Raw genomic sequence first — 25,595 nt, 5'->3', positions numbered from 1 at the left:
TCTAAGACAGCTGGGCGTCTGTGCTGAATTAATATAAAGACGCAAACGAATACATTTAAGAAACTGGAAGTGGTATTCCCTGAAAACATATGTGTGCAGCCTCATTCTCTTTCATATAAAGATTGCTACAGAAAAAATGTTTCTGCAATAACTGGTGTCCTTACTGTTAGGTCAAAGATACAGTAATGGTGTGTTTTTTTAGCGTAAAGGATTAGAATTCCACTGCATCATGTTTTTTAACATTTGGGTTTGGCTTGCATTTTAAAGTAAGCTGACTAAAACTGCCTTTTCAGTCTTACATCTTTGTTAAACAAAAATCATAAAAGCGAAACATCGTTAAAAAACAATCAATCCACATCTTCTGATCTCTGTAAATCTTGTGTTCACAGAGATGTATTGAGCCTTGGCATCACTTCCCTGGAGCACCAGAAGCTGATACTGGCTGCCATCCAGACTCTGAGAGCCCAGGTCATCCAAATGCACGGGCGTGGTGTGCAGGTCTAAACGGTCAACTCACCTAGTCTCGTGCTGCTGCAGATCCTTACATGTGTGCAGATGGATGATGGGGTGGAGGCGAGGAGAGAGAGAGAGAGAGAGAGCTCTTCCATACATAAAGATAGATGAGCTGATCTTTCAGCTAACTGCACTCATCTATTTACTCCTCCTTCCCACACTTCCTCATGCCTTCCTTTATTCCTTCCTTTCTCTTTTCAACAAGTCCCCCTTGAAGACTGCGATCAGTTGTGACATTGTGTTCATGTCATAACCGGGGGGGATAGCAGAGGAGTGATGTCATGTGACTTTTTGTGACCTCTATCTGCACTTTGACCTTCAACGCCTGTGTTGGCTCCATCTTACTGGTTCTAGATCAGCGCATAAAGACAAATTAAAAATGTCTCTGTCTGAAGCCGAACTCTGATCTGTGGGAGAGACGCGCACAGCAATTTTGAACTACAGCTCGAAGACACGTGAACATTTGGGGTGAAATATCCCTTTACAACATAAATTCACTAAAAACCAAGATATTCTCGATGAAGGGAACTATTTTATTGGCCTTGGGTCAAAACAATGCCTCAGAACTAGCACAGCTGATTTCACATCAACAGGAACTGATTTGCTACGAAGATACAGAATCACATCAAGAACGGTCAAAGCTGATCTCATATCAGCTGGTAAAGAAATACTCTAAAGAATAAACATGGCTGGAATGTAACTTGCGTTTTCAAAGCAGCAGGTTGGGAAGACCGTGCTATTCAGGTTAGTGAAGCCGGAGGTTGGATGAAGCTGCAAAGTGGCAGAATGAGAGGGGCGAGGATTCATTGTAGTGCTATATACGTTATCTAAAGTTTGCTCATGGCATGAACGGACTTAAGTAAAATATTTGTGTTGATATTATGCTCTTCTTTCAGCAGGGATATCAGCATTCATTTATCCTGTTTGGTACTACTGATGGTGAAACAATCGCTGCAGGATGAAATTGTAAAGCAAAGGGTTGAAAATGTGTTTTTGATTGTTCATGAATTTGTTGTACGTCGCTGTCTGTTTCGCTACTCCTAACTACGTTTGCTTTATTCCCTATATCTTTCTCTTCTTCTCCATGCTTTCTGTGTGCATTTAAAGCTTAAATCGTTCCCTTTAGTTTGCTGGATTTCATCTGGATAACACGATCCTCCTCTCCAAAGGCTCTCACTACAATGTTTATTACTCTGTATAGGACTCGGGCTATCTCTGGAAGGTGGTCTGATTTTAGATATTTATCCATATTTATTTATGTTTACAGACTGCAACACAGACCTCTCCAGAGAGGATGTTGGGATGGTTTATTTAAACTTAAGTATTTAAAAAATAATAATTTGAGCAAAGCAGTTGTCTTGTTTCGTTTTTGTTCCGTTGACTTATTTCGACTGTGAGTTTGTACCTGAACAAATTATTTTGTAAAGAGGAAGTGAGAGGAACACTGGAGGTTTTTTACTGTCAGCACACAGTATCTGTGTATTTCTATACGCTGGATTTGCAACAGTTGATTTTAGGTTCATTACCGTTTAGATTTGCTGTATACACATTACAGTGTGTGTGTGTGTGTGTGTGTTGCAGTACGGATACAGTATTACAGAACATCAATGATATTTTTTTTCCTTTTGGTTGCTATTGGATTGTCAGGTTTAAATTTATGTTGCTGTTAATATCATGCTCCATCAGACTATATGGTTACACTTTTTCCAGTTAACTCCCAGAATTCCCTGTGTACAGCAATCTGGCTTTTCCATTTGGTTGGGGAAGACATTTATCGGGGCATTACAGATTCACAGTAGAAGGTGCAAAAATTAATTGGAATAAAGTTAAGGATTTCAATTTGGTAAAAATGTCCCTCCTTTTGCTATAAAACACATCACACGTATCCAAAAATACACCTTTAAAACAGACACACGAGACTACAAAACAGCCTGGACCTCTTCACCACGATGAATGAAACCGGAGATGTTTCCCGCCCTGTCCCCCAATATGTTGCTGTGACCATTACGATATGTTTAATATTGTATATATGTATTTGAAAATGCTAAATCTATTTTTATAATTTGTTTGAAGAACAATGTGTTGAATATAATATCTGCTCACTGTGTAAGGGTTTTATTTGTTTGACTTTAGGGCAATAGCCAAGAAACTCTGATGTTTGGAATATACAACTGGGAAAAAAAAAAGTTTCTTTTGTTTTTGTTAGTTTTTAAATGATTTTTACCCGTTAGGAGAAAATCTGATGGCTGTTGCAATATTGAAATGTGTTATTAAAAAACTTCCAATACGAGCACATTTTTTTCCTCGTTGTCTTCCATGTCAGATGTTGAGGTTTAGATTGGATAGCCTTATCCCGGCTCATTTTATTATGGAGTTTTCTGTAAACACTAGAGACGACTGTGTGGGAAGATCTCAGTGGATCAGCAGTTTCTGGGATATTAAGAGTAGCCCGTTTGGCAACAACAACCATGCCATGCTCAGAATCACTTAATTCACCTTTGTACTTCAAACCAAGCATACTGTATACATACATACAATGCAAACTAACCAGTTTAGACACACTAAACTGCCCAGTATTCTCATGCAACCCTTGATATCAGTTTGTTTTGCAATACAATTCATAAAAATATAACTCAGCAAAACATCATGTATAGATGTGAAATTCTACAGTAAATGAGGGTGTTACATTTAAGATTCAAATTTCCAGTTTATCAAATTTCAATGTTGAGCAACCCTTACCTTTGAAAGTAATCTCTCGCCTTCTCACTCATTTGTTGTTTCAGCACTAGAATTGACACACCACATTAATGCCAACCTTCAAATAGAGAGACTAGCTATCACTTCTCAAAAAGTAAAGCCGAGTCACTTAAACTGCTTTTAACCTCTCAAAGTTCACAATGCAACAAAAGGAAAATCGAAACCATATTCTCTCAGGTCAAGGCCGCAGCAGTGTCACTGCGTGTGACTACCACCTGCCCTCCAGCAAAGCCCTGGGATTTGTTTCAGTCGGCGTGCAAGAGCCTTCTCTTTCCACAAGATCTGCTATTGACCTATTGAGCAAATGGCACTAGGTTACCAGTTCAACGGCATCCTTTCCCTTTCTTCTCGTCTCAACTGTAACCTTAAGCCTAGCTCGATGCTTCATTATCAATACATGTTTTTGTGTCGTATTTAAGGTCGTGGCCCTTGCTGGGGAATGGAAAATAGACAGTCAAACTTCAAACAAGAAGGAAGAAAAAAACTTTACATGCAGATTGTTTTAATTTAAAAGTCAGTTGTGAAGTGTGTCCACCAGGTGGTGCTGTGTAGCAATGTTTGACCATCTTTAATTTCCTTTACGATACTTTAAGATTGTTTCCATAAATGTTATTTCTCATGTAAGAAAGAATTACTTCAGAATGAAGTAAAAAAGGCCCTGAAAACACATTTATTTCTTTAACCTTCTCCAACCTTAAGGACATCTCGTACTTATTTGTTTACTCTTTTGTTATGAGGTTAATACCTCGTATCCACTTACAATAAACTTCAGCTTTTGGTTACATCCTCTAGCTATTTCTATTCCCGATTTCCTCTTGCACTTTCTCAGCATTACCACACCATGTCTGTGAAGTCTCTCTGAGGACTGAGGTTATATTACTTACTGCTTTATCATGTAACACCCACCTTTAGACCAGCACCGAGCGTATGGGAAATAATTGTAAATGCAAATTAACTCTGTGTAGGATTGCTGTAGGCAACTGTGTGGGTGTGCAGGGGGGAGTGTGGTGGAATGTGTTTCAGTGCCTGCATGCAAGGGTCAGCGTGTGCACAATACTGCATGCATGTGCATATTAACTGTGTGCAAATGTGCTGCCAGTGCGTTGAGAGTTCATCGGCATTCATTAGAGAATATGATCTTTTTATTTAGCTCATAAAGTTGCAGTACCAATCCATACCTTTTATATTAAAGTCTTATTGGAGCTGAGGATAGGAGTCTGAGATTGAATGAGTTTCATCTCTGAGCCATCGCTGACTGAAGCTTTGTAAACCTCCTACACAACCAAACATCACCTCCTCCGGATGCTGTCTCGCAGACCCGTGCTAAATGGATTTGAACTCCTGCTGCAATAACACGGGATTTGGATAATTCATTATTGGAGGCTTATCATAGCTTGCATTCAAGATGTTTTCCTCATCAAAACTCTTTTATAAGGCTGAAAAACAGAGCATAAGTGGTTGATTTAAAGAAATATTTTTCACATTTATGGACAAAATATGAAAAGAAAAAAACTTTTCAAGTATTGAAAGTTCTTCAAGTTCATAAATTCTAAGCAGACTTCTATATTTGGGCACAATAACAAAATGAACAAAATATAGCAGAAGAGATATTTTGCAGGCTCTTATCTACATAATGTAAATTATGAAATCCTAATAGCCTTTGAGAGTTAACTCCTGCCTTCTCTGGGTCACAAGCTATCTTAGCAGCTTTACTCTTGCTAAATGAACCAAATAGCGGGCATAATCATCTGCTATCTTCTTTCTGTCCCCTTGCAATACAATATAATAAATGCTATTACTTTGAGTGTGATGCTTTAGTATGCAAACAACATACCCAACAGTACATCGCTTCGGTGGCAAAGGGGGAGTTGTGTTAGTCTGTGTTTTATCAGGCTTCTCACGGTTTGAGAGTAAATCTTCAATCAGATTTGCCTGTTTATTCACTGTAAATGAGACTGGGACAGGGAGTTGGACAGCAATTCTTCAGAGAGACTGATGAATATCATGTTTCATAATTCAAAATGCAGATTGCACGATCTGAAAGCCATCACACCGACGCTCAAGTCATGCATAAAGTTTATTTTGAATAACTTTATAAGTAATAGTGAATTGAAATACAGTTTTTGGTCCTCCTATGGCAGACTTTCTTTTCAAATTAAACTTCAGAAAGAAAAGCTGCATACTACTAGAAGAACTATAGTGCTGAGGAAGGGGTCCATCATGGTCATTTACCATTTTAAAAAAAAACAACATCATCTCAGGGATGACTCAGACACATGGTGCAGAGGCGAATGGATGAAGGGGCACGAAGAGGCCTAAGATGCTGCTGTGCCGATGTCTGCTACCGCAGTCCCTCTGAGGAGAGCTGTGGACGAGAATATGGCTCCTGTGGTGCGAGTATGAGTGTCTTGCAGAGGCTCTGCACCTGCTGTTATGTATACTTGCGTGCAAGCATTACACAGCCAGTGAGCCAAATGCTGTTTTGACAGAGAAATAGCTTATGAGAGTCTTCTGAGGTGGACAAACAGTTGCTGCATCTGCCTCGTGTTAGTGGTGCACAAAACATAATGAGACAGAGGACTGGGCAGAGAGATTGCTCAGCTGCTTCATTGTTCTGAGCCAGGGGAACAAAAATGGCCTTCTAGTTAACCTTCAACCTAGAAAAGTTGTTTGAGGTGTAAAAATGGAGCTTGGTTGTAAAGTGGCTGTGGTCCCACCGTGTCTTCACTAATTACAAGACAAGATAGTGGGGCTGATAACATGCATAGCACTGTTTAAGGTAAAGCTAAGAGCAACAGTGTGATGCGCAGCACCATCGATATATCACACTGTGATGCCAAAGACAGGTCTTAGTTGTGTGACTCCTTTCAAAAGGCAGTTAACAAAGGATGCACAAAAACTGAAATCTCTTTAAGCCTTCATGACAAGATAAGACAGCAGTAGCATACAAGGCAATCATAGCTGGAGCTAGCTCTTTTGGTACGAATGTTTGGAGGTCGGACAGCACTGGAGACAAATGGCGTGATATGGAGTCTGAGCCTCCCTACATGCACCAGTGCTGAAAATCAATACATTAACTTGGAGCACTTAACAGGCATAAACAGAAGTACTTCCCCTTGGGTAGCATTTTTAGGGTAGCCTAACATCTACAGACACTCCCACTGATTCGTGTGCCCTGTCTAGCTGTGTTAGCACGAACTGAGCAACCATGGTTTTTCTGTCAGCATATGTAATATGACTGGGAACAACCAGGGCGAGAGAAATCCACTCCTACTTTTGTGTGCTTTGAAAAAGGTTTTATTGGGAGAGAAGCTGTGCCAATCTGAATAAAACCTTGGGTAAGATGTCAACACCACTCTATGTGGTGCCTCTATGAATGGCCAGAGCTCTGTGCGGTCAAGCTACAGCGGGGAAGGGATGTCTGACCTGTGGCTCCTGATCATAAATGTCCCTGCCTAAGAGGCTGTGAGCAGGTGCCGAGTGCTCTGTCAGGACAGAAGTGTCTCTAAAATCTGCCAACTACTTAGTGATGGCCAAATGACTACAACATTGACAGAAAGAGCTGATCCAGCAGGGCTCACAGATGCAATGGGAACAGTGAAAGCAGCAAACAAGGGGCTCTCGATCGCTCATTATCAGACTTCAATGCTCCTAACTGGAAACAAAGCTAAGCCACTGGAATCTTGCCCATTGTCTTCTGGGATGTAGGGAACCCAAAAGTTAAAGTGGTCCAGCTCTGCTTGAAATATGGGACTACATAAGTTCATCTGGCCTTCCGCATTATTTGGGACACCGTGACAGCTCATCAGCACATCTCCACTTAAGCGAGAGACGACAGAAGTACCAAGCCAGACCTGCTAGCTGGGGTCAATGTATGATCGGAGGGATACAGTCAGTGTGGCAGCAAGGCACAGATGGACACCGCTAGACATTTTTATGTTATTCATATCACTTGTGGACTGCTTGACTGCAGATACAAAAAGCATGGTAGAGCACTAAAGCCACGTGATTGCTATATACTGCATATGCAGACTTGAAGGGGCTCTGTAGGGAGATCAAAGAAGATCTTCAGAAGTCCACATGCATGAGGTGAAAAACAACATCCACAGTTCTTAGCATAACCAATAACAACAACAATTAGTTGCAAAAATGAGTTGCAGTTGTATTTTTGGGTTTAATACTACTGGTTAAATATGCAATTTAAAGACATATTCAATTATGAGGAAATTATTCACACATCGCTGAAAAAAAAAGGATTCAGGTCAATCTCTCAGTACTATGGAGGTTATTCCCAGCCAGTCTTTTGCCAGTACGACAAACCTTTTAGTAAAAAAAAATGACTTTTGCAACTGAAAATCAAAGAACAAAAACTCATTTAACAAAAAAGAAGAAAAAAGAGTCCAGAAATGTAAGAGGAGGAAATGCCAGAGAAATAGCAAAGGAAGCAAAAGGATTCAAAGAGGCACATGGGAAAGCAGACAACACCTCTGTAAAGACATTAGTGATTCCCAGCTGCGTGTTGAGAGCCCTCTCCCCTTCTTGTCCTCCCTCTATCCCTCACTCTCACCGCTCCGTGTGAAGATTAAAGCAAGCGGCATAAAGGGGAGAGCAGTCCACCTCTAAGCTAGTGTGAAGGGGAAACTTCCCCCAGCACAAAAGTTCTGCTCTCCGCTCTTTGCTGAAGCGTGCCGCAGCTCAAATCGGCTTTGAGAAATTAATCCCTGCATTATGGAGGGAGTAAAGTAAACAAATGGAGGACAGAGCAGGGACCTGCGAGTGTGTGAGACGGGGGGAAAAGGAGAGAAGCTGTGAGGCGATGAGGCATTTGTTTGTAAAAGCTTGCGTTTCTCCAGAGAAAATCAGATGTGAAGGCTGTGTGCGCTTGTACATGTGTGAATGTGAGTACAGTGAGAAGGAAGAGGGAGCTCAAGAGGTGACGGGTGGGTGAATGAGAGAAATGAAGCAGCAAAAGCTTGTCCGGTCCTGAGGGACACTCCTGAGAGAAGAGCATCACAGCCTCTTTGCTGCGTGATCTTAAACCCCTCACTCAGTCTCTCATATGTCCAGCTTATTACTGCCTTTGTCTTTCCTAGCTACATTCATCCACTTTGCCCCTGTGGCAGAGTCATTGTCTGCAAATCCTTCTCCTGCTGCCTTCTCTGCTCCCCCTCTCCTTTTCCCACCGTATCTCTCCACCGAGAGGTACTTAGATAAGGCCCAGGGTTCAGTCTGACGAAATCAGAACTTCCCACTGAGCCGAGATTAAACTCTGAGTGACCGAACAGACAACTTCACTCACTCTCTGTGGTTAGCTGCCGGAGAGCTTCCACCTCTCTTTATGACAGTTTAAACACCCATATGTCTCACTACCCGCCGAGACTCGCATAAGTGCACTTTCAGTCAGTCTGCAGTTCTCTGTTGCCACTCACTGTCTCCGTCTATCATCGCTCTCCATCTCTCAACTTTTGTGCAAATACTTTAAAGGCTTCCACACATTTCTAGCACCTCCCTCTCCCCTTACAAGTTCATTACCATTTGTCCTCATGCTTGTGTATTGGTTTGTTTGTTTTTTTACTGTGTTTAGAGATCCATCATGCCCGTCTTTATTCACCAGCAATTTGATCCAATCTCCAGCCAGAGTAATCAACATAAAAATAAATAAATAAGTGATTTAGTGGATTTCATCTTGCTAGTTGTTTTTTTCAATTTTTAATTCTACAAATCCTATCAAAAAAGCTGCTTAATGCACTGATACCCGACTAGGTTTTGACCAAGAGGCGTTAGAAGGGGTTGAAGTGAGGTTTTGCAGTCCCATACTGCTACTTGGTGGTAGATGAAAGAACTGCACCATAAAGTAATAACTACTGAAAAGTGACAAAAAGCAACCCTTTAGATCAGGGGTGACTGAGAACAAAAGATGTGGGGCTTTTTAATTGTATTTTCTCAAGTTTTACAGCTTTTCCTACTGATGAAGACATTCCCACAGCTGTTCATATGCCACAGTGACACTTTTGCTATGATTTTGGTAACAGTACTTCTGTTGTTTTGGTAAAAAAAAATAAAAAAAATTCCAATAATTGTAAAACATTATTTTTACACTATTGCACTTTTATTATAAAGTTATAGACTTTTGAGCTGCTCTTTCATTATGACTTACATGTCATTTCTCATTAGGTCTATTGTAGAAGACAATAAGATTTGACAGACACCATGGATTATAATGCAGTAAAGGTTTTATTGAAAATGCTTCCATCCAATTCAAGTCATTCACAAAGTTACAGTGTATGTTTAAAAAAGTCTGTGGACTTAATTTCTAAAATTTATTTCTTACACTTCTCTAATTTATTGCTTTAGTTGTAGCAGGACTTTGTTTAAACAGATGTATTCTTATTTTTATTCGAGAGTATGCATACCAAAGTATAAAAGTAGAAATGATTCATCCCTAAGAAAAGCCTCGACTGCTGATTATATGTTTTACTTCCCTTTTACTGTCATGTTCTCATCATTCCCTCCATTTAAGGCCTAGTGTCTCGGCGATAAAGGACATGATGTGCGTGTCCTCCAAGATGGCCTTGGCAGTAGGTTTCCCTGCACCGTGCCCACTACGGGTGTCCACCCTGACCATCAGAGGCTGACGCTGCACAGAGCTGCTGCCAACCCCATACTGCAAGGTAGCACAGAACTTCAGTGTGTGCAAAGGCACCACACGGTCGTCATGATCTGCTGTCAGAAGCAGGACAGCAGGGTAAGGAGGGCCTGAGTAAGGTAGGTGCGGCAAATTATGGAGAGGAGAATACCTGGAGAGAGGATGACAAAGATCAAAAGGAAGGAAAACGTGAGGGGAGTCTCTTAACAGAGAGAACAAAGATCATAAGAGCCATTTGAAAACTTTCATTTGTTATTCAGTTGTTCGGCTGTGATCTTTCAGGTTATGCGGGCAAGTGCAGCACTGCGACTCGACTTTCAGATTACTGAAAACAAGACCTGACGTGAATTCACAACAACATGCAGAGATTCTTCAGTCGTGAGTCAGAATAAGGAACACACAAAAAGGGAGCTATCAGACGATCCATCTGTTGATTAACAAAAAACGTCAAAAGCTTCATCAAAACAAAAATCCATCATTAAAACAAAAGTCTCCCTTAAAAAGCTTTTTTGGTGATAGACAAGAGAAAAAAAAATCATGGAAAGCAAAAGTGCCATTTGGATGAGAACATGCAGTGAATCTCACTCAACCAACTTTACTGAAACCTGGTTCAAATTCAGACAACGCAGCTCGATGTTACCATTTACTGCCGTTTTCGCACTTATACTCATATTTGTAATTCTAAAAACATTTAAACTAATCAAAGGAACAGTAATGATCACAATTATAGAAAGTGATACTTTAAACTTTGGTACATTTTACTTGGTTAGGTTGAGAGTTATCTATATACTTATTTTAATCTGTGTACCTGACTTTTCTTACTCTAACCTGCTCTGTATTGTGATATACAGTTTATTTCTGTTAATTTAAGGCTTTGTTGTGGACATGTGCTGTGGTTCTCAAAGTCTGTGTGGTCAAGAACAGTGTTAAGGTTTATCAGGCAGTAGGTCACCAAGACTTTTAATGTCACGTTGCATTTAAAGACTTCAAAAGACATCAAAAGTCTTGCTGTAGCCATTTGAAGCATGAGAATGAAATAAAAACCATCATCGTCTCTGTATTCTGACATGAAATAATAATAATATGTACAAGTACACCTCACTTTCAGAAAAAAACTACTTTGGCACATTATATTAAGATGTCACTCAGCTTAAGTATTACATACTCAGAAGTAAGTTCTCCCAACCGACCGTAGATTTTATTTTTTTTGCTAGTTTTTAAATAATGCGATCAGTCATCGCAGTGGAGACATAAGTATGCGCGCGTACATACATATAAAACACCATCATGGATGTGTACTTTAGCTGTTTGTTCAGTGTGTGTTTTTCCATACTTGATGAGCCACTTGAACTGCTCCGGATCGTCAGAACAGCCGTAATCAGTTGTCCAAGCGTGGCCGATGGTGAATTTGTGGAATTTCAGCATATCCATAACGCCCACTTCAGCTACAACACAGCCAAACAGGTCTGGACGTTGAATCATGCATGCCGCTGTGTGTAGACTCAGAATTAGTACTGCACATTCTGTTTGCTTACAAACACACATGCATCTCAATTACTTCACACTGTAGGACACAGTCACTTCTAAATGGCTATTTACACACCAGGGAAGCAGGCATTAGTTGGGTTTGTGCGATGCCATATGGCAGCCAGCCTTTGGTAAATGATGTGACTAAGCACTGTCTAATGTGGTGTTTAATAGCGAAATTAATTGAAGCTAAGCAGCTAACTACTGTTAGATGAACTTGACATTAGCAATTATGACAAAGAAGTACTATAAAAGAACACGAAGCAATGATGTGGATGCAGCTGAGGCCAATATCATAGTGTTTTTGCCCCCCCCCCCTTTTTTTTGTGGCATTAGTAATAAATGTGAAAACATGAACCTGTACTGGACTGTTACGGGTCTCATGGGTTAAATCACAGAGAAGAGGGAGCTCATCTGGTAAATTGGGGAGGAAGTAGAGGTACAGTTCCATTGGCTAATTTCAGCTATAAAAATAACGAGCAAGGTTCACACAGCTTCCCAATCTGAACGTGCAGGCAGTGGACTGTTGCATAATGGTTTCCCAGGTATACTTTTAAAACTCCCTCTGGCCTTTTCAGCAGCTATCCCACTAAAAAACATAAAGCACAGACACACACAGTTGATCCTGTACTTACCCACTAGCAGCCCTCCATTAGAGGCTCCATTGATAGCAATGAGGCTTGCTTTAGTGTACTTCTCCTGGATCAGGTACTGTGCTGCACACTGGAAGTCATCAAAGCAGTTCTGCTTGTTCGCCAAACTGCCAGCTACAAACAATACACAGCAGAAGTGGTCGTGTCAATTCCCTAAAAAAACCCACACAATTACTTGCTTGCATACTACTTAGAAACTCCATGTCTTTTTGTACCTTTGTGCCAGGTGAGGCCATACTCGCCACCCCCTCTGATGTTAGCCACTGCTAGCACGCCGCCGAGGTGTTTCACAAACAGCAGAGAGGCAACACTGACCACATACAAGAGAGAATAAAGACAGAAATATTATAAGAGCACATTGTACTTAAAGAATACTGACTAGAAGTCTATAGGAAAAGCATTTAAAGAGAAAGGTAGCGTTGGTCCCATCCCTGCCCCTGAAGAGCCAATCAACCCTCGAACTAGAAAATAATAAATAGACTGTATTGTTGCACTGCTGAATACACAACAGTTTCAATTATATGATGAGAAACATATCTCCCTATCATAGTAAGTTTATTGTCCTTGCTAACTATATGCATAATATGCATTAGTTCACTGTTCTGGTGACACTGATCGTGTCAGCACTCCAGATTGACTCTTTCATGAAGTTGTAAAGGATTATACAAAGTTACATGACAAGGACAAGTTTTTTAAGCTTCTTTTTGGAGATTTTTGATTATTCCTATTATATTTAATTAGTCATGCTGTTTTTATATCACTGACATTCAAGTTAGCACCGTTTCCCCATTCATTTAGAAAGTGGTGTCAAAATACTGCTAAAAAAACCAACACTTTCTTCTCGAAAGGCCTTCACAAAATCACAAGCTTATGCCACGTAACAAGCATGGTATTTAGAAAACAAAATGCAGAAGTAGTGTTATTGGCAGTATGACACTTAAGTTCACAATGCGGTTTATTTAGATGTGACTGGCTTTACAACAGTACACATATCTAAGCAGTTTCTTTTTCATTAGCACTGAATACACAGAGCGTTTCTCAAGAAATACTAATGCATACATCCACACCCAGTCACTTACAGAGAATCCAACCTCATCAGTACTCTTTCCTCCAGAGATGAATCCAACCAGGTGTAATAAAAGCTCACTGATGGATGTAATATAGTCATAAAAATAAAAAATAAATACAACCTCTTCAAATTCTAAGGTTTTCCTTATCAGGACATAATAAAATCATCTGGCCCTTAGGTTATAAAATTAGGTAAATGAACAACAACAAATGATATTACACCCTGTCATTATTTATCTAACAAAAGGTAAGGCCAAAATGCACATACAAAGACTTTCAAAATCACCTTTGGATGACTGATCTGTGTCTTCTAAGCAATCTCTGCTTTTCCATTCTCTTTCTAATTGTAATATCATGAGCTTTAATATATAATTGGCTAACTGAGGCCTTGCCGGGTCTGAAATTTAACTATGGAATTTTTATTGCAATTTCTCTGAACAATGTATGGCACGACCCTTCTGACCTCAAGAGCACCAGCAAATCTACATGAAGAAACCTGACTGAAATGCTGTGCCTGTATAGCCTCATATGCTAGGACCTTTTCGGAGTTGTGCGTAAATGAAAGTCCTCAAACCTCAACGAACTGAAACAATGTTGTAAAGAAGAATGAGGCAAAATTCCTCCACAATGATGTGAGACACTGATAAACACTGATAAAGTCCTACAGAAAGGTTAGACTTCCAGTTGTTCCTGGTAAAAGTTGTTGTGCAAACTACTGAATCATAACGTTTTCCACATAAAATTTCTGTATTTTGGCTTAATTTTTGTTAAATAGCAAATGACGAGACAGAATAATAGAAATCATGTCCAGATGGGCAAAAACCTTGAACTGAGAGGGTGTCTTGTCTTCTTATTAATTTAAAATCTCCAGCTTACAAAAAAGTTGAATTTTCACTGTTAAATTATGAATGAATGAATCAGGGTTCATTCAGTTTAAGAGCACTGGAATTATTTAGCAGGACCATCATTATGGGTTATTGTATTTAACCTTGTTTTTCCACTATTATAGTACCTACCATCATTGATCACACTGTTCTGAAGTACTAGGAAAAGTACATTAAAAGAAGACAGCTTTGACAGCACAGTCGTACTTACTTAAAGTATGGTTGTATGGAGTTCTCAAAGCCTCCATATCCATAAAGTAAAACAGGATTACTCTCATCTTTCTGAATGGCCTTAGCATGTACTAAGAACATAGGGATCTTGGTTCCATCTTTACTTGGATAGAACACCTGGTACGTAGAGAAAAATGTATTATTTGATCTGACATGTGTCAACCAACGGCTTCTTTTCTTTTTGATATATTATTTGTGACTTCCTCAACCATGGTGAACAGAATTCTGCTAATTCTGCATCGTGTGTATTCAAACAGTAGATGTGACAATTCATAACAACTATGCCTCAAAATGACAAATGTTTAGAAGTAAAGTAAAGTAAAGTGTGTGTGTTAGTCCCCATAGGGAAATAGTTCCTCTGCATTTAACCCATTCACTCAGTGAAGCAGTGGGCAGCCGCCAGTGCAGCGCCCGGGGAGCAGTGTGTAGGGACGGTACCTTGCTCAGGGGTACCTCAGGGTAGCCGTTCAGTGGAGTCGAACCCCCGACCTTCCGATCATGGGGCCACCACTCTACCTACTGAGCTATCCCTGCCCCAGAAATCAATACAAATAAAGTAATGGGGACGTTTAGGCTTCAGAGACACTAAATATGCAGACACGCTTCTTTAATACAACACCAAAGAGTACATCCATGTACTGTCACATGTAAAATGAGTGTGATATATCTGCTTAGCTCTGAAATGCCTATACTGAGTCCATGATCCACTGACGTGTTGAAATGCTTTGTATTCCTGCTGTATATTAGTCAACATAGGTGACTTATAGTCAATAGAACAAGTCTTATAGTTCACTGTGACTATAAAACTTTGAGTAAGAAACTTAATTTTTCAAGGGTTTCTAGACTCCTGCTATGCTGGGATTCTTCTTCGCAGGCCTAAAGACTCTTTTTTTTTTTCTTTTTTTTTTAGCTGCAGTCATTTTCTGTAGTCATTCAGCCCCCGTCCTTATTTAGTCCATCAATGGTTTCTTTTTTTTTTTCTAAACTTTTCACACTCCTCTAAGTTGAATGTACATTTCCTGTGTGAAGTTTCCCATTTCTGCTTTTTTTGTTGTTGTCTCTTATTACATTTTACAGATAAGGTGCCAGAGTCAGTTCTTTGGTTCTTGTGTTGGCCATCTAGCACCGATTGCAAACTTAAAGGCTTTTATTTGTCTGGGCAATTCACAATTTACCACTGTCAGTAAGTCATTAACTTGTATTTGCATATCTCAAAAGAAGCATTAAAATAGCTCTTTGTATAAAATGATAAAGCGTGGGGTCATGTAAATAGCATGAAATAAAAGCTAGATCCCAAAGTCAAATTTCTAAAGCAGCAACATCATGACTCTGAATATTAAAAGTACTGTTAAAATACATAACATTACAGTATGTTCTACTGAAATTAAGCAGATGACCAGAAAGAGTGATATTACCTGTCTGGTCTCAATGTCTTCATTTTTGATACCCTTTACCTCCACCTCTCTGAAGACTTTGGGTTCTGGGTTTGGCTCACTCAGGTCACAGTGGTAAATGATACCTTGATATAGCAGAAATCAAAGTTAGACTTCCAGTGTGACTGGTTGCATTTAAATAGTTAAATATATGGTCATTTTATTAAGAAATTCTGATTATATCATGCAAATTAATCCCATTTCAAAAGACATGATCTGCAACTTTAGTAAAATAGGCTAATTATACGAGTATTTTATGTTGCAATTAATCCTCTGTTGTAATAACAATAGCAAACAGCTGCACACCAGAAAGCATTTAATCTGTTAAATACGTGCCTTGGTCACATACAGTTACTTTATTGAGTTTTTGGAGAAGTAATTGCAATAATATTTGTATATTCTTTTTTGCATGGGATAAGAAGTGTATTTTATTTAATTCATACTCATGGAAAAACTCAAGTATATAAAAACTGGAATTGCCTGGTGTAGTAAAGGAGGTAAACTTGTAGAAGAACTCAGAGTGTTTCTTCTTGCAGCTCACTCCGGCCACAGTGCCCACATCCAGTGGCAGGTCTCTGACAAGCCGGCCTGTAGACAACTCGTATACTTGCAGGATATCCTTCACATCATGGACATAGTTGACCAACAGGTGGTGCTGGTTCACACAAGACACAAAGCCTGCAGGAAAATAAAGGAGGAAGTAATGCAAAATGTCTTGGGGGGGGGTTGTCAAAAACAATGTATCCAAGCGCGGCACTGTATTTCTGTCTTTGTTTTCCTTTCTACATCACACTATTTATACTTCCTCCTCCTGTTGATTCCTGACAATGATCTCAGCATTAAGGAGTAATCCCATGATTACTCAAGTATAAGGCATAAATACTTTTCAACATGAATATATAAAATAGTTTTTCAGTTAAGTTTTGTAATTAATGCATAACTACATGTGCAAAGGGCAGAATAACTGCAGGAATAAACTATAAATCCATGTTCTGTCCCTAATAAAGTCCCAACAGCCTACAGATGTTAAGATAGCTGTGGTAGTATCTACGTACATTATATGCGATAACTACAGTTCCATGCACGGCATTTTGTCCTTTTCAAGACAAAATGTTAAATGTTGAAACGGTGACTTTATATTTAATCCTAGCGCTATTATATTATACAAAGTACAAGGATCACAATTAGGCTACATTTGGCAGTGTTTCCCAAATAACAAAACTGTGATGTTGGGCATGTAGTTAAACTGGAATGCTACAGAGACCACAACGATTTATCAGCTTAGAAAATTACAGAGGAGAGCAGTCAGTTTTGTCTTGAACAGGTTGGTGAACCTGAGTGACTAGATACTGTCAAATGAAAACATCAATCCTTTATGTGAATGGCATTTTTTCTATAACTGTTTGACACCATGGCAACAAGTGTGTGTTACTTTACCCAAGCAACACCAAGCAAAAAAAGCAATTTAAGAATATTTAAAGAAAAAAAAACAGAAACCAAGAAAAAAAAACCAATACCATTGCCAGTAATTACTTAGGAAATAACTTGCACTAGTAAAGAAAGTATTACTGGTTTCATTTAGTAACATTATTTAAAAAAAACCCTGAATAGTCAGTTTATGAAAATTTCATTGCTCTTAATAATACCTGAATTAGTTATAAAGTTTAACTCAATAGCTGCCAACAGTAACTGAAACATTATGTTGTGTAATACAACACTGTAAGCCCTTCATAAAATGTGATTTAAATTTCCTTTAACAATATAGAATTTACATTATTATTTTTATCAGTCCAGTATTGCTCAAGTTCAAATTTCAACTATGTTCCTCTTTTCTCTTTCTTTAACATGTGTAGTTTCCCAGTGTGCCAAGAGCTATACAGCTGTTTTTACCACAAGTAAAATGTTGTGACGTGTTGTTCGCACTTCTCAAAGGTAACATGGACATTTGTGTATGTTTCATTCATCTCCAAGTACAATTACGGTCATTCAAGTGACACGAACAAAGAAAAAAAATTACAACACAAAGTGCTTATGGACCAAGTTTCACTTTTTGAGCAGAGTTCCCTCTGACGAAGGTTTTGAACCACAGACAGACATGCAAGTTCCCGATTGTTGTGGCTGGACCGTCATCGAAACATCAGGACAGAAATTCGGCTTAAAACTATTTTGCAAGAGGTGAATTGTGGAAGTACAGTTCTATGAATAAACCCTTCACACATTTCTAAGGACTGTTTCAGATGCTGTCATGCGTTTAGCAGCAAGTTTGCTTTTATTAACTCTCAGACACTGCATTTCAGATAGTTCTCCACAAAAGGAATGTACTAAGACTACATGCCACTACATGATTCACTCTCTATTACAGTATGTTTTAATGACATTTCCATTTTATCTCACCCAGGACATCTTTATCATGCTGTGGTATGAGGGTAGTCCAGTGCTGTCTGTCTGGTTTCTCGATGTCTATGTTGATGAGACAGTATCGAGGCGCATCCAAGTTGGAGCGGAAAGTAAACACAGTTCCCTCATTGGTAACATAAGAGTACTGAGCCTGAAAGTTGTCCACAAGTTTGACCCACGGCAGCAGACCTGCAGAAGTACATAAATAAAATGACAAAACCCCCAAAACTGATATTTATCACTAGCAGTGAGTATTAGGAACTAGTATTCAATTCAATTCAATTCAATTTTATTTATATAGCGCCAAATCACAACATAAGTCGCCTCAAGGCGCTTCATAGTATTAGCTTATAAACCCTCATTTGCAGTAGGTTGTAAAAAACAATAACAAGTTTTCATAGCAGGCTTGCAGTAAAAGGTTTCACAACTTCTGTGTGGGAGGATTTCTTTTCCTCAACTAAAAACAGGCCACATTTTTTATTTTGAAATCTCAACATTTACTTCACTAATGGTTGAGTCACAGGCATCAGTTCGTGTCTACGTTGACACGTCTTAATGACAAAGCTGGCGTATTTTTCACAAAACTGCCCGGGCTACTTAGAAGCTATATATGTTGACACTGAGTCATGCTGCAGTCCATACTGCTTCATAAATACTTCTCATGAAAGATGATTTGTTCATTTGGGGTGAATTGTAAAGAACTGACAGTTCTTTACAATTCAAATCATTTTTAATGTTCTTTGCATGCTACATACAAGTCTGAAACTTTTCACAAACTTTTTCATGCCACTTAAGACACTATCCTCCAACAAAATAACTCCCAATTTGTGGCAATTCACAAATTAATACAGGCTAATGAGGTAAAGCTGGGAGGAAACTAACTACCATGAACCTGAATTTACCTGTCATGGCCAGATCAGCATTTTGCACTGTGATGCAATAAGAATACCAAATATATACCTGTGATCTTACATCTCCATAAGACACATGAGTTATTGCGTTTATGAGTATTTAACACAGACCTTTTATGCCATCGGGGAGCTGCTTTAGGTCGCAGTACCACAGCTGGTTGACAGGCTCACAGCCTTCAGTGATCGACAAAACAGCATATCTGCCGTCATCTGATATCTGGGAAGAGGATTTTTTTTTAAAGTCAACACAGGGAGGGGAAAGAGAATTTGAGAAGCAGCTGACGTGAAAATGCCAATGTAGGCTTTGCCATAAAAGTATAATCTTTGCTCTTAGAATCCCCTAAAAAGACGCACTCATATAAAACAGAGATAGCTGGGTCTTTAATCATTTTAAAATACCAAAATGGACAAAAGATGCTATAATCCAATGCAATTTGCAATATTAGGTTCATGTAGTTTGCAGAAAACTAATTTAATTTTGGTAGCAATCAAATTGTTCTCTTTTCTGACAAGAGTGTCAACTCCTTAGAGTAAGCACTGCAATGGTCTAATGGGTTTCTTCCTTTTAAAACAGGAACGAACCATTAGCAGACCCCAACTCAATAAGGGTAACACATCTGCTCGAGCATGCCCGGGTAGGGCACTAATGATTCAAGAAAGCTATAGACTTACGGTCACTGCACTGTGCCACTTGGGATGGTCAGGGAACTCTGCTACCAGAATGTCTTCTGACTGGTTGGTGCCAATAACATGGTAGTAGAGCTTCTGATTCATGTTGCTGGTGGTCTCAGTGCCTTCAGCGAAATACAAAGTAGTTAAATACTAAATACGTTTCAAACTAGATTAGTTAAATGTGTTGTTTCTGTTTATTTGCACAATAACTCCTCCTAACCATCAGTTTTTCCTTCCTGGCGTGGGTAACAGTTATAAAAGATTCCCTTTGCATCATGAGTCCAGGCCAAGCAGCTGAATTTAACCCTTTCCAGAACGTCAGGCAGTGGGCTGAGGTCATCGGCCTTCATGAAATGCACCGTTACCCAGTCTGAGCCACTGCTACTCAAACCATAAGCAAAAAATTCACACTCTTCTGACAGTCGCCCCACTAAATGGAGAAGGAGATGAAAGAGATTAGAAGTTAGCAGTGCAAATTTAGTATCATTCCATCTCTGTTGCCTGTATGTCTGTGATCGATAACAAGTTCTGCAATTTGACTAACTTTTCAGTGCCACAGTTCCATCTTCAGAAAGCTTATTAGGATCAAAGAATACAGTTGCAGGTGCATCGAGAGAGTCCTGCATATACAGCACATCCTGGTTCTGAAGCCCTTTGTTGTGAAAGTAGAAATATCTGAAAAGAGACAAGAAACTACAGTGAGGGAAAGCATTGTTGTGACTTAAGTCCTGCAATTCAAGCTTGTTGCTTTAAGTATAAATGCTGATAACCATTAATTAAAATTCAGCTATTACCTCTTCCCCCTTTTGTAAGGGCAACTGTACTTGGGATAATTATAGACCTCAGTCAGCCGCTGATGGAACTGTGCCCGGATGGCGCACTGCTCCAGGTACGGCATAGTGAGTTTATTCTGCTCTTCAACAAAGGCCTGCGTAACAAAAACGACATGACAAGGGATGAAATGCAGATGGTTTTTTTGGGTGAAGAACCAACAGTAGCATTCTTCAAAAATAAATAAATAAAAATCATCATGTACCATTGTTTCTGCACCATCAGGGTCTTCCAGCCATGCATAGGGATCACTGATTTTAGTTCCATGGTAATCATCCACCTGTTGCAAGGATGCACAGAGAAACTAAACATGAACAACCAGGAATGAGCCAGAACAAACATACAAACACATAAACAAAGAGCGCGTCTCATCTTTGGCATTCAAACCTGATTTTCTTGACAGAAAGGATTGTCGCATTTATACTTCCTTTGAAAAGCATTTTTCTCTGGAACTGCAGAGCATCATACTTCATAACTGTCAACTGTATCAGAAATTTTTGGCTCATCAACTTGATGCTTATCAGCACTGGAATTTGGATTACTACTCCAAGCACTTTTGATAGGCCGACCTTAATGCACCAGTGAGCAGACTGGAGTTACTGCAAGTTCTCTTAAACCACAAACACCCACACATACGCATTTCCATAATGTGCCCATTTCCACTAATCCAAATAAAAATTAATGTTCCAGTAGTTTTCTGTCAATGAAAAACAACTATTAACGCTTCAAAGAAATAAGGCCCGTCACATTTTCCACTTCGACCTGAAAGCACAGCCCGTTGTCCACATCACCTTTGACTTGTGGTGAAAAACTCATTTCAGTACCAGTTTATGGCACACATCAAGGACATTAGGTGGGGGGGGGGGACCATTTCACCGTAGATTGGAATCATTTTATACAAATTTTCTATACAAATGTATATACTGAAATGCATTGTTAGTTATTTTTAGGCAGTTTTAATTTAACGTTACACAAGATACATGTGGCACACCAAGCTTTTAAAATAGTTTAGAGTATCATTGTGGTGGTATTATATATATTTCTTAACATCTACAGCAAACCCCTGGTCCAAATCTATGACAGGACATCGATACCAGGATGCAAAACCACATTTTTCACTTCAGTCACAAGCCATCTCTTTTCTTGGCATCTCCCATTACACAACAGAGACATGTGGCATCAGATTGTTACATGGACTCTGTATGTGGGAAGTACTCCCACTGACTGGCTCCTAAGAATTAAGAGGGAAATATGACCAAACTCTAAATGTGACATTGCAAAACAGCTCTTGTCCACAACCTGCTCATATTTTATTTTAACAATACGAATTCACCACCAGTAGCCTGAGATCAACCAGTGTGAAATGTTTTACTTAGGATGGATGTTTCAAGTACAGCCATTTTTCACGTTCTCGAATGTCGTACTGTTAGTGCGAGACTCAAGTCTGGGAAAAATTAGCGTACAACAAAGAACTGGTTAATCCTCACCACATTAACATTTAGGCACCTTAGGCCCACTCTGCCCGTTTTTCTGTCTCTCCTTCTTTCAGCATGCCTTTCTTTCTATCTCTCTTTACTGAGTGTTGACTGAATGCAACCAAGCTAATGTCCTCCTGGAAAGACAGTCTGACTGGCTTTTTCACTACCTGCCTTCGTGCCTTCATGCCAGTTCAGATCGGGTGAAACACAGTAGTAAACCTACATCTCATAAACCTTAGAATGATCCCTGAGGCAGTGCGAGACATCCTAAGATTAGAGACAACCTTTACGTCGGCACAGGTATGGATCGGCTGGTCATTTTAAACATTTGTGGCTTGTAGAATGGTAAATTTTCAAATAGTAGAGGGACCCGTCAGTTTTTATTTATACTCAAAAACCCACACGAAACAAATTTGCATCACATTCAGTTTAGCTTTGAACCATCAACGCATGCATGCATACATGTCTAGTCATGTATGCATGCATGCATGCATGCATGACTAGACATAGATGTCATACCTCAGAATTCTAAAGAATAAACCTGAAACTTTTATAGCTGCAGTATTTTATTTATTTAGTCACAAGTAACTAAGCAATTTCCAAACATATTCAGCCACAGCGCTTCATCTAATTTTACTTGAGGCTGTCCGTTTTTGGCTACTGTCACCTCTGTTCATCTTTGCTAGTGCACCGTTCATCTGATAGATGTTATTTCATTTCGGACGTTTTCTTGCAACTGTACCAGGCCATGCGTATCTCTTGGTGTTCTACCCCTGTACATACAGCCTATGTTCACTTGAGTTTAATGATTGAATGCCACTGCAAGTCAGCTGCATGCTCTGCAGGACGTACTTTGGCTTCACTTTTACTTTTAAGCACGATGAAGACATACTTCGGGCTGTAAATGCAGCTAGGGAAGCTGGGGACGTTTTGTGTGTCAAGAGAAGTAAACATTTGGTAGCGTTTGGCACGACCTTTCTTGTATTAAAGTATCATTAACTTAAATCGATATGGAATTATAATTGAGTGCAATGTGGCTTTAAAAGCAACGTTTGCATGATTCACTAAACATGCAACGCCACTTTGGTACTTGGAGCTAATATAATGGCCATCATGAACAAGAACTAGTTTGTATTTGCCTTTATTTATTTGGCAGGGAGCGTGTACAAAAAAAAAATAATTCTCCTAAGAGATGTGCAGATTTAGCCGATAGCTAATTTCCACCCACGGCCCCAGGCACGTTTTTTTTTTCCAATCACGTGGGCGTTACTTTACCTCCAATGCACCGGCTAATACGAGAAGTGACAAAATAAAGCCACAGAATATTTCACTTTTCGGACTTTACACACAGTAAAGTTTTGTTTTTGCTTCCTCGAACATTCGCCATTTGCCTTTCTGTCCCTCCGCGCATACGTGCATTTTCTCTTCCTGGTATCGCTTTTCCTGCTCGTGGGCTTACACCACAGCATTTCGTCGAATGAAAAACAGACCAAGAGGAAAAAAGGAGAAAAAAAAAGCACGCCGCAGAACTTTGACACTGACCTTACTGTCGTCTCTTCGGGCTACCGGGTACTTAAACGCCATGGCGACGAGCTCGAGGGTGTCTGTCGTCTTTCTTCTGCGATGTTACTTGGGGCGCCTTTCTCTTCCTTTCTTTCTTTTTTAATCGTTTAACCGAATGCAGCCTCTCGAGTTAATCAATGGAGTTTGAAAGTGAAAGTGAAAGCATGACCCCCCTTCACCTATACCCTACTCTGGTTTGCGCAAAGGGCCTGATCTGCTTTTTGACGCAGGAAATGATGTGTCACACGGCATGTGGCAACACATGCACAGCTGTAGGCTACCGACGATCGCTGGCAAGTTGTACCAAACGTATATGACTTGTTGCACGTCAACATGCGCAAAGGTATCCTAAGCAGAGAAAGGAACCTTTTCACAGAAATCTAGGGAAGACACGAATACAAATACAAATGAATAACTGTGATAAAAGCAGTGCTTCCTGCTATTTAGGATTCAAAAGTAATAATCACTCAAAGCTCTATAGCTGCATTTAATACAGTTGGGCTACTCTAATCATCTTCAATTTTTTTATATAATTAATTAATTAATATTTAGTTTAAATGTAGTTTAATTTAACAAAAAGCAGTAGAAATGTTGCCTACATGACCAAGTACCTAGATGGCGTGTCCAGATTTGGGGTTTGTGTGCTTGTTGTTTTATTTTTTTTGCAATCAGCAGCAAGTCAACAGATTTGACATTTGACAAGATCAAGCCTGTTGTTGACATGTGACTCATATCAGTCATTGATGACTCCTCATTTACTGATTGACCAATTTAATTGTTTCTTTGCAAACAGGCGTGGCATTTTTTCCCTTTAAATTTATGTAAATCAATTAAAAAGCAGGCCTTGTTTAATTTCATTTTCCGTTTTCCCATTAGTAACAATGCAGTCATAAGACGACTGTTGTCCCGTGAGAATCACAAGGTTGACTCTGCTTGTTGTGTTATACACTAATGTGCATTCTGGATGAACATCGGGAAAGATAGAAGGACTGGAACAGAGACAGAGGGAGAAAGAGAAAAAAAAGAAACAAAAACAGAGTTTCAGACGGGTAATCTGTCTAATCCACAAAGCTGTGAAAACGACTGGGGAGGAAAGGAGGGGAAAGATGGAGAACGGGGAGTCAGAAAGAAGGCTAATTTCAAACTAATTTAGCTAAGGTGATTAAGTGAGACCGGCTTGATGAGAAACCAAGCTGTTAGAAGGCTTGTTACGTTTTATTTACCACTCTGCAAGTCGTTAAACATTTATGTATAATTAACATTTTCATTAAAAATAATTTCCATTACAAATAATAATAATAAAACCAAGTTTAGGAAACAATAAGATGATATATCATACTATACATGGATAAGTCAGTGACTGAGAGTGGGCTAATCCTCTAATAGTTTGTATCATTTGTTTAAATATTTATACTAATTAATAACCTTTTTCTGTGCCAATGCTGTTCAATAGGTATAATGAAAAAGAACAAAGTTTGGCATAACAGTAGGCCACTTAGCCTAAATCCCTGCTTTGGCAACTGCCTAACAACTGTATGGCAATAAGTGCTTTAACTGGCAGCAGGCCTGGAGAGTATCACAAATTTTGGGGGCGGCAGGGGATGAAAGTGTACCAGGCCAAGCCACAGGCAGATGGGCGGTTATGGAAGCAGATATTTTGGGCCCAGACCAGACAGCCTTAGCCACCACTGAGCCCTTCAGCAGCCTGACTAGACTGGCTGGTCCCCTACAGAGGCTGGCTTCAGCCTGGCCTGCATGGTGTGTGCTGTGCAGATGGGCTCTAATTGGCTGGAGAGACCCAGGTAGTTTGCCAGTCCTGAAGACAGAGAGATGAGATTAGCCATGTCAGATTACAGCAGAGTCGGACAGTGTCGTCTGACTGCAACAGAGGCCCAGACTCACCCACTGAGACAGAGGAAAGGAGAGGAGGAGGGAAGCGCTGACCTGTTGTTGTTTGAAGGGAAAAATAGAATGGCGATAAATAGGCATGTGCAAATATCACACACACACACATATACATATATATACATA

The 25,595-nt window shown here is 39.6% G+C and overlaps 2 protein-coding genes across 2 annotated transcripts in view; one reads left to right on the top strand and one right to left on the bottom strand.

Moving 5' to 3' along the window:
• The window catches only part of LOC102207684 (ephrin type-A receptor 7), a 56,303-nt gene extending 55,023 nt beyond the window's left edge, over window positions 1-1,280 (top strand). The window contains exon 17 of the mRNA XM_005754726.1: window positions 390-1,280. Coding sequence (XP_005754783.1) covers window positions 390-504 — 115 coding nt within the window. The 3' untranslated portion in view covers window positions 505-1,280. The remainder of the gene's footprint in view (window positions 1-389) is intronic.
• An 8,205-nt stretch (window positions 1,281-9,485) lies between these two features.
• Window positions 9,486-23,853, bottom strand: LOC102207400 (prolyl endopeptidase). Its single transcript, XM_005754725.2, has 15 exons — window positions 23,544-23,853; window positions 20,729-20,803; window positions 20,487-20,620; window positions 20,237-20,367; window positions 19,913-20,122; window positions 19,693-19,814; window positions 19,132-19,237; window positions 18,107-18,298; window positions 16,193-16,390; window positions 15,695-15,798; window positions 14,260-14,396; window positions 12,312-12,406; window positions 12,079-12,210; window positions 11,250-11,406; window positions 9,486-10,067 (listed from the first exon to the last, which is right to left on the bottom strand). Exons 1-15 carry the CDS (start codon window positions 23,583-23,585, stop codon window positions 9,773-9,775), a joined length of 2,130 nt encoding a protein of 709 aa, XP_005754782.1. The 5' UTR covers window positions 23,586-23,853; the 3' UTR covers window positions 9,486-9,772.
• Window positions 23,854-25,595: the final 1,742 nt, after the last annotated feature.

The sequence above is a fragment of the Pundamilia nyererei genome, unplaced genomic scaffold (genome assembly GCF_000239375.1).
Source record: "Pundamilia nyererei isolate P.nyererei 1_Seehausen unplaced genomic scaffold, PunNye1.0 scaffold00631, whole genome shotgun sequence".
Classification (NCBI taxonomy): domain Eukaryota; kingdom Metazoa; phylum Chordata; class Actinopteri; order Cichliformes; family Cichlidae; genus Pundamilia; species Pundamilia nyererei.
The sequence above is the reverse complement of the archived record's forward strand: the minus strand, read 5'-3'. Positions and strand labels throughout refer to the sequence as shown.